The sequence below is a fragment of the Morone saxatilis genome, unplaced genomic scaffold (assembly GCF_004916995.1).
Source record: "Morone saxatilis isolate NCDOM2014 unplaced genomic scaffold, NCSU_SB_2.0 Contig8, whole genome shotgun sequence".
Classification (NCBI taxonomy): domain Eukaryota; kingdom Metazoa; phylum Chordata; class Actinopteri; family Moronidae; genus Morone; species Morone saxatilis.
In genome coordinates, this window is record NW_023340257.1 from 942,622 (window position 1) to 952,722 (window position 10,101).

Here is a 10,101-nt window from a genome sequence, read left to right on the forward strand (position 1 = left end):
AGGCTGGAAGTGGAACAGAGAGACAGGGAATGATTTTTGCATCACATTTTTCTTTTTCACTGAAAAAACCTGTAAAAATCATGATGCTGTGACATTTGTTGGGGTCTGTACCAAACAAACATGTTTTTTTACATCTTAAAAATCAGATTTATCAACAGATAAAATACAAAAATGAACTCTTATTTTATTTTATGAAGATAGCACTTTTCAAACTAATTAAATAAAAGTGCTTTACAAGCGATCGACAAAACAGACAAAAATGATTTAGAGACCAATGCATGCCAAAACAACATAAAGACAAGCCTAATTAAATAGAGAGTAAGACTATTCAAAAATAAAAGCTGAGTAGTAATAAAAATAATAATAATCACTAATATAAATATAGCTATAAAAGCAATAGAAAATAAAATTATTAAGTATGACTTGATTATAATAAAACCTTATGTATAAAGAAAAGAATCTCACAGCACATACAAAGCATGTAGAGCTTCCTAAAGCTGTATTCGCAATTATGTATGACTTTATTTTTTTTAGCATTTTGTCTACCTCATGTTAATAAGTTACATTAAGTGAACTATTCCAAGATGGTTTTGGCTGCACCATTTCAGCAATTAAACAAACAGTTTTATCCATATCCTCCTGTAATTTAACATCTCTTATTTGGTCTGTGGTAACTTGTGGATCTTGATTGCATCTCTAATACAGCTCAGCAGGTTTGCACTTTGCATGTCCACACAGCATGAGTTTGTAATTATGTTATTTGCAATTCTGTTTTTCTGTGTGTGTTCACCTGTGAGCTACCTGCTGAGCTCAGTAAATCATTTTTCAGCCTTCCCTCAACACATGTATGTCTGTGTTCGATGTTCACACTGTAACTGTCTGACCGTCCCCTCCTCTCCGACTCACTGTTACCATCTGTCCTGCAGGACAAGGACCTGGAAGTGTGCGCGGTCAACCTGAAGCTGGACCAGCTGGAGGCTGAGCTGCAGGACCTCAACTCCCAGGAATCCAAGGATGAGGCATCACTGGCCAAGGTCTTCTTATATTTCTTTCTCTGTGATTCTTCTTTATGTTTAATTGTGTTTTTTTGCTTGGTTTTGCGTTTTTGCTCTGAAGGTCTTCATGCTGAGACTTTTGTACTGTATTCAGGTGAGAAAGCAGCTACGCGACATGGAGGCCAAGGTGAAGGACCAGGAAGAGGAGCTAGATGAGCAGGCTGGCACCATTCAGATGTTGGAGCAGGTACAGACAAAGCACAGTGCTCCATCACAGGAATCAACACAATCTCAAAGCCGCATTTCTTTATTTTTTTAGTCACTGGGGGGCATTTGAACACAAAAATAAGCTGACCGCCAAAGGAGTATTATTTATAGTTTATTGATCAATAAAAACACTGAATTATTTTGCTGTTACAATAAAACATCAATACTTAATAGGCCACAAAATTTAAAATAACTAGTAAGAGTTTCAGATTTAATTTAAAATTAGCAATTATCTAAGCTTAAAGCTATTATTTCATATCACAAATCTGAAATCTAAACTCTGCTGTCATTTAGTCTGCACATGTAGGAGATTGGTGATCTCCTATATCTCTCAGTCCCTTGTCGGACGACCTGTGAGCTCCTCCCTGAGGGGGGGGGGGTAGCCAGTCACTGAAGTTGGATTTGAAGTTGGCAGCTTTCTGGTGAAGCCCAGACACAGTTGCATGTGTGTCTCTGCCAGAGTACACAGTACCTCCCTTTTTGCATACTTTCCAGCCTTTTAGCCTGGTCTAGTCAGGGAACTGTGTTAGACGGGGACTGCATACTCCATGTAGCCAGTGTAGATGGAAACCAGTTCAGGTTCTCCAACACAGAATTTCTTCAGGCGACACAGCGCAAAACCCCTCCTGTTGGCTGAGGTCAGCCTGTGGTCCACCTTTGCAAGTTATCACTTTAAAAAGCTATTGTGGCTAAAAAGTAAGCAAGTAGTTACCTTTATACACATCCAGACAACATTAGCATTGATTTGGAGTGGTGTTTGTGTCCACCTGATGAATGTGAGTTCAATATTCAGTAACTCTGAGCTACGGCAACTCTCTCATGAGCTGCTAAATGCTCCGCTACGTTCATCTCTAACTGTCTGTCTGTTGTTTGCTGCTGCAGGTAGTGAGTTTATCAGCCATTTAAATGTTTTTTAAAACCAAAGCAATGAGCTAAAAGAGGCTAGAGGGAACTGCAAAACTTCTCGTCCTTGTGTCAGATTTTAACTTAACTCTGTCCACCCAACTCCCTATGGCCTCTATTTAATACCATACTGACACACAGTGTTCTCGGTGCAGAATTTTCACACACAGACACTAACAAAATGTCCTGTTAGAGCTGGGATTGCAGCTATTACACCACTGTGCTGGATGTGATAGGTGTGTGTTATGAATATTTAGTTTGTACGTGTTTACTTGAGTTTGATTTAGTATTATTGCCCTTCCAAGCTCTTTCCAAACAAAAAAACAAAACAATATTACAGCCCCGTGTTAGCTGACATAGACTTTGTTGATACAAGATGGAGGAATGTCTCCTTTAAAAATGACTAATATTACACTGATACCATAAGCTCATACACTAGGAAGAAGGCTACTATAGGCTTAGGCAGTTATAATATGATATAGTGGGATACTACTACTGCTGCTGTTACTGTATACTACTAATTGTACTTATTTTCATTTGATAGGCACAAACTCAGTTTACATAGAACATTTCTTTACAATTATCCATTTATGTCCACAGCTGATTTCTAATGCCCTTCAACACATACACATGCCTAGACTACTGTTTGAAATTATTTGGGGAAATGCACTCTGTTATCTTTCTGAGAGTTAGATGAGCTGATTGATATCATTCTCATATTAGCAGAGCTGATGTTAGGATATAGGTAGCCTAGCTTAGCATAATCCTCTCACTTGTTGCAGGAATGTGTATACTGTTGTAAAGCTAACTGATAATATTAATACTACTTTCTAACTTCATGCTGTCTGCTTTGTGAGATATTTATAAAAGTGTCAAAAAAATGACTACCTATTCTTCTTCCACTATGAGCAGAGGTCAGAGTTTACAGGCAGTTCAGAGTTCTGTGCACATGAATAATATATGGAAATTAACTCTGCAAGCAACGATGAACGGAACGTTGCCGCCCGCACATGTCCAAGCGTGCTGTGTTTCTGTCACATCTCAGCATCATGTGTAGACCTCATTGTCAAAATTTCACATAAATTATATTGCTGTGAAAGACTATCAGTGTGACTGAATATTGGCATGTAGATGTGTTCAGGGCGAGACTTTTGTCAGTGATAATAATAATAACAATGTGAAGTTTGGTGGAGATTGGACAAGGTACACCTCTTTCATGGCGAAACATTGAAATGAATAGCCAAGCCACGTACACGCTGTTCCGTGCACTGTCACAAATAGCTGTGATGGTCTTTAGACTGCACTGATCAATTTTGAGTCGATCTGCGCACTAAATTCAGAATGGCCTGTTGGGTTTGGGGTATGGGTCTATGGGTCCCAAGAGGCTTTTTTGTTCGTCTTGTCATGATCCATGTTTTCATGTATATAGGTGTTGCAGTTTAGAGGGACGCTGTTGGGCCACGTTACACAAGTTTTTATACATGTTGCGGCTGTCAAAAAAGCTGAAAAATATTAATAATTCCTTTGTATTTTAATAGCTTGGGCCCTAATAAGGTTTAAAAATCAAAGTGTTTCAGCCCAGATGAGAGCAGAGTGTACAATGTGTGTTTCTTTCAGGCCAAACTGCGTCTGGAGATGGAGATGGAGCGTTTGCGTCAGACCCATTCCAAGGAGATCGAGAGCAAAGATGACGAGGTGGAGGAGATCAGACAGTCCTGCAGTAAGAAGGTACAGAGGTTCAACACATGTACCCGCACACATTATAATACTGCTGTTAAAGTCTACTTGCAGAAAATAGAATACTGTAATAAATAAAATGCTGTATACAGTATAAAGTGACTTTACAAGAGGTCTCTGTTCAGCACCACAACACATAACAAAAGAGCAGCAGTCAGCCTGCTGCTCCACTCAGATGTCTTCTGCTTGAATTTGTACTTTTCCTGAGTTTTAACAGCTCACAACAGGTCCAGATCAGTGCATATTGACTAAATCACATTTGGCTCATTTAAGGGCAACTCACAGAAAACTAATTAAAGCTGCAAAGACCGAGATATCCACACTTTTAGTTCCAAGTATGGGTCAAGCTCCAAAAACCTTACAGTTATATATTAATTCTAGTTTTGAAAGCGACCATCATTGCTTTAACGTCCTCGTCAGCTCTATTTCAGACCAATTTTGAGGCCCTTATGGTTATCATCAAGTAGTCACTGGAGCCTATAATCCCAACATCTGAGGTACCTTTATTTGAAATACAGTAGGTTTATTTTAGACACAGGCAATTATTTCTCTAATCTAATAACGATAATAATATCTAATAACCTCTGTTTTGTAAATGATTATATTTCAGTGATTGACTTCCATCTTTACCTGTTGTCTTGGTAAATTCAGCATAACTTACATTTCCACAGCACCAATTCCATCAATCTAACAAGGGAGTTAGGTCACACTGACTGCTCTGCTGCTCTTGCTTTCTACTCTCTTACAGAAATCCAGTTTTTATTCACATATAACATACAGTGCTTTCCACCAACACCTCTGCGCAGATACTTCACATTAAAAGCCTTCCGGGCAGCTTAAATGACAGGACCTTTTCCTCTAGGCCTTTAATTTGAAACATACAGGAAAATGAACTGACTATAGCTCAACCCCGATTGCAAAAAACAAAACAAAAGAGAAGGATTGGAAATAATTAGTGACTTAAAACAGAAGTTGTGTTAAAATGAGAAACGCAGAGTGGTTTAAATGACACGAGGTATGTCGATTAATGTTGTGCTGAATTTACAGTGAGCCATTATAGTGCAAATAACTCAACCCCTGCATTTATTAGCGACCAATCTTTATTTGTTTGTGCTTTTATTTAAGAATGTATGGTATTTGTGGTAGGTTTAGTAACTAACTAGTATACTTACTGTAGTATTGTTTCTCATAAAAAATGTATCCATCTTTTAATTCATTTGACCTTTTCTTATTTTTTAATATATCAGCATAATGGCTCGTATTGGAGGCGTCACTGCCACATGATATCAGTATGGTGGAGGAGTGTTTGTGTGGGTGGCAGAGCGAGTGAGTGTGTGCTTTGCTGTTGTAATATGGGTGCATCTTTAGCGTTGTTGCTATTAACTGCTGTTTTTTTATATTTGTTTTGCTCTACAAGCGCTGACCGCCCCATCAGTGGCCTCCTCATTAGCCCACGCATAATTAGCTTTTTTACACTTACACAAGCTGGGAGCACTGTGTCTGCACTGTGACATTTCCATAGTGATGAATTATATGATGATAGATTCTGCTGATACATAACTGAAGGAAACAGCCTTATATACACTGCACAATCAGCCCTTCTAGAAACAAGCCAGATATTCTTTAATATAATCACATTTTCTTGTATTAAGCCAAAAAATCTGCAAATGCGATAAGACAATTTTGCTTGGCTAGAATTCTTAAAACTAGCATAAGAATATAGCCACTGAAAGACTGTAATGGGCCTTAAAACTAGAAACAAATGCCAAACATTTAAGCATGTTTGCTTATTACAAGTAATGATAAATCAGTTATTTAAGATAGACTTTCTTAAAATAAGTATTTTGGTCACTTTATTGAACTCAATTTAAGAATTTGTATTTTCATTTATGAGAACCTTAACAAGAACTTTGCTCATTTGTATGCATCCAAAGTATTTGAAAATACAAAGTTACTTGTAGACTGGACAGTGTTAGAATTGATTGAGGATGCTGAATGTCAGTCGAATGCAGCAAGATGGTTCCACAAGCTACTGACTGCGTTGCCTTGGAAATTGTCATAGATCATTTTATTAAATAAGCTTCATATCTGCCTGGGAACCAGAATCTTGCAGAATTCATGAATATTTGAATTGGCTCTGGCAGATGAGCCCGGCCACCCCTCTGCCATGAAACAAACTAAAATTCGACCTGTCCTGGATGAGGTGCAAGGCCAATCACAACCCGTTTTTTGGTTTTTTTTTAACACACCCAGGGGCATTCAGCCTGCATGAGAATAGTCGCCCTACCTTCTGACTTGATAGATTGGCTCGGTAAACAGTTTCCTAATGAATTTATGGTCCCAAATCTTCTAGTTTCCAGTTCCAGTTCAGTCTTCCATAACAGGCATGATAGTTCCATTTAGTAAAATGATGGTCGCCATTTAGAGTAATAATAGAATGATACAATGCTTTAGGGCGTGGCTACCTTATGATTGACAGGTCATTCTGTGAGTCCGTCCAGCTCAACACATCAAACTCAGATCAAACTGTCAAACTAGGCAGTGCTGATCAAATATGGATCAAGATTCTGTTACTGTGTTGTCTATTTCTCACCTAAAATCTTTTCACAAACATATTTTAGTGTACTGTTTATCTGTAATTTGAGAAAATGTGTGATCATAGATTATCCAATTGCATCTTGAGAAATTTTAGTCTGCACCAGTTAATAATGCTCCTTGGAAATCGGAAATGAACTGAGAGGTTCCAGACTAATTTGCATTTGCGAATTAGTCTGGCGATGCCAGGCTGGATAGTTCTGGTCTCATTAAGATGATCACTAAAGGTTTTGATGCCCCCCATTCGCCAAATCTTTTTTTTTTCTCAAACATGGTATCTCAAAAATGAAAATAACTTTAATAATTTAATCATCCTCAAATGATGAGGATTCTGACAAACTATCAGCCCAGTATCAAAGCCCATTTGATATTAATATTAAATAGACTAAGCTCATTTATGCTCCCAAGAGTCTGAACCCTCTCCCTTGTCAACACTACACACAAGACAGTTTATAATCCTGTTGGCATGAAACTCAGTTAACATTCATTCTTGACCCCTCTGTAGTCTTTTTTTTTAATGAAATCAACAGTGCAGCCTATAGGGACACTAACAGGACTTTCAAGGGCTTTAGACCGGTTATTTATACATTTAGAAGTCTATACTGTGGCCTGATAGCTCACCTGGTAGAGCTGGTGCCGCATGTACCAAGGCCGAGTCCTTGCTGCTGCGGCCATGGGTTCAGGTCTGAACTATGGCCCTTTGTTGCATGTCATCCCTTCTCTCCCACTTTCCAATCTATATTGAGCTGTTCTTTCAATAAAGGTAAACTGGCCCAAAAATATGTTTAACAAAAACAACAAAGGTCTAACTTGTATATTGATTGTCATTGGCCATGTGTTCAATAGTTTTTCTACTCCTGTGTAATAAGAACTATGAATGTACTCATTTCTATCGATGTTTGTGTGTGTTTGTCCAGCTGAAGCAAATGGAAGTCCAGCTCGAAGAAGAGTACGATGAGAAGCAGAAGGTGCTGAAAGAGAAGAGAGAGCTGGAGTCGAAGCTTCTGTCAGCACAGGACAAGGTAACTACTCGCACCTAGAACGGGATCATTTAAAAAACACCTTGCTGTGATTTCTTTCAAATAGTAAAGTCAGAGGTGACTTGGTCACTCCAGAAAAGTTTGAATGTTATTTGGTTTAGACCAAATAGTTAATTTATTCAAAGTTAATCCCTGATATATCAGTTGAGACACCAAACCTCCCTGTACCTGTTACAGGTGAGAAGTGGTGACATTGAGACTGAGAAGCGTTTGAGGAAGGACCTGAAGAGAACCAAGGCTCTGCTGGCTGACGCCCAAATCATGTTGGACCATATAAAGAACAACGCACCCAGCAAGAGGGAGATCGCCCAGCTCAAGAACCAGGTATGGCTATGAACACCATTGCATGTATACTTACTGCAGCAGGTACAAAGAAAAGCTACACTATAAAGTCAATAAAAACAATGAATTGGTAATGTAGGGCAGTCCCAAACCATAAAGAGACTTGTAAACTAGTAACAGAACATTAAAATCAATCCTAAAAGAGCTAACTAAAGTTGGACTGATGTGTTCTCTATTTCTTGTTCTAGATAATTAACTAAGGATTAACTGTAATTTATCAATGGAATGTTTTTGAAGAATAATCTACTTGAAATAAACACATGAATGAGTTTTTCCAGGGATAGGAATGGCCGTACTTATGTGGGATTTCAAATGTGTCCAATATATTTTATTTTTGTTTGTGGACCAACTAATATAATTTCATTTTTTTCACCATGTTATTTAACAACATTGGACTGCATTCACTAGTTTATTGCAGCCAAATTAGTTGTTAAATTGCATAGGCTTGGGTCATTATTAACATTGTCTGTGTGTTGAGATTTGACACAAAGGAATACAATGATTTGCATACAACAGTAACGGATGGGACCCCCACTAGGGGTCGCCAAAGCTTCCCGGGGGGTTGCAAGGACTGCTTGATTTTAAGGGATGTAAGACAACTTTTAAAATATACATACAGTAGGCCTATATCTCAGCATTTGTGTAAAGATTATTTTTAAAGCATATATTATTATTTATGATCTAAACTTTGAAGACCTGAACACAAGCTACATTCATCCTGCATTAGAAAAGTTCAATAACCAACCAACCAAAGAGCTAGTCGAAAGATGGCCAAGCATCAGGGAGAAGGAAACACTGAATTTGTCAAAAGAGAAGCCCATTAAGTATTTAAGATTTAAAAACCCTCATACAGGGCTGCGCATAATGCGGTGTAGCCAGTCAGTCAGGCGTAAGCTGCACGACCCATGTACGGCGTTGCTAGCGCGCGGCCCAGGTTTGAATCCGACCTGCGGCCTTTGCATGCGGTGTCATCCCTATCTCTCTCTGTTTCTCATTTTCTGTATGTCTTTCGGGACTTCACTATCAATAAATGCAACAAGAAGGGCCAAAAAAAGAACTTAAAAAAAAGAAAGAAAACTCATACAAACAGATAAATTGTAGAAAAATGTTTATAGGAATGATCAGAAAAACTCATCTCTAATCAATATCCACTGGAAAAATCTGCTGAAATTCATCAAATCGAGTTTTGGGTTCAATGTACAGTCTATCAGTTGTTCTCTACTGTTATTTGTGCATTGAACTATAATATAAATATCCATAAAATATTTGACTGGCCAGGAGGTTTGTCATCCAGTTTAACTCAATGATAGAAAAGGGCTCTCTTGAGAAAAAGGTTGTGGGAACCAGTGATTTCTAGGAACACACAATAATTATTTTCTCTGAATAAAGCACTATGGGACTGGGTTACCAGAATCAACTGATACTGTGTACAGTGACTGGTACATTTATGACTAACATGAAAAAAGTACATTAGGTATTTAACCCATTAAAGGCACAGTGGCAATTTTATTATTTCTTTATAGCACTCACAGTGCAGCTGAGGCAAAAACACAAATCCATTGAAATGTTAAAAAATCAGTCAAAGCAAAATCTGGTACAGGTTTTTCTTAAGATACTTTTTTTTGTCATTCGTCACAAAGGGTTGGCTTCTTTATTTTCCAGGGAAATTCCTCTAGAACAGGTTGGGGGATTTCAGAGCTTCATCATTTTTGATACACGCTTCTGGACTGTGACCATATGGATTCAAAATGAAAAATATTCATCTGTTGCTTTTTCTTGATCCAGCTATTATCATTGTTCAGACCTTAGATACCATTTTTAATTTAATCAATTTTATTGTATAGCGCCATTCATAACAGAAGTTATCTCAGGACACTTTTTCAAATTAAGCCAGGTCTAGACCGAACTCCTTTTAACATTTACAGAGACCCAACAGTACCACCATGAGCAAAGCACTTAGGCGACTGGGGCAAGGAAAAACTGCCTTTTAACAGGCAGAAAACCTAGGATCAGATCCTTCGGCTCTAGGTGGGTGGTCGTCTGCAGCCAAAATATAGACCAAGTCCTGGGGGCAGGGACTGTTGAGAATGCTGCAGAGGAGCTGAGTCGGATATGAATAATGGTGATATGGATAAATAAGCGGGCACCATAACCTGTTCCTGTTATCAGATGAATGGTGTGAGAGCCAGCGGTCGGGAATCGGAGCATTGGTCCAAACCCAG

At 38.4% G+C, this 10,101-nt stretch overlaps 1 protein-coding gene across 1 annotated transcript in view; it reads left to right on the plus strand.

Annotated features, from left to right (window-relative positions):
- Nucleotides 1-10,101, plus strand: part of LOC118341931 (unconventional myosin-XVIIIa-like) — a 70,921-nt gene that overhangs the window by 34,689 nt on the left and 26,131 nt on the right. Inside the window, exons 11-15 of the mRNA XM_035680347.1 lie at nt 927-1,034; nt 1,150-1,242; nt 3,783-3,893; nt 7,415-7,519; nt 7,715-7,870. Of these exons, the coding sequence (XP_035536240.1) occupies nt 927-1,034; nt 1,150-1,242; nt 3,783-3,893; nt 7,415-7,519; nt 7,715-7,870 (573 nt within the window). The remainder of the gene's footprint in view (nt 1-926; nt 1,035-1,149; nt 1,243-3,782; nt 3,894-7,414; nt 7,520-7,714; nt 7,871-10,101) is intronic.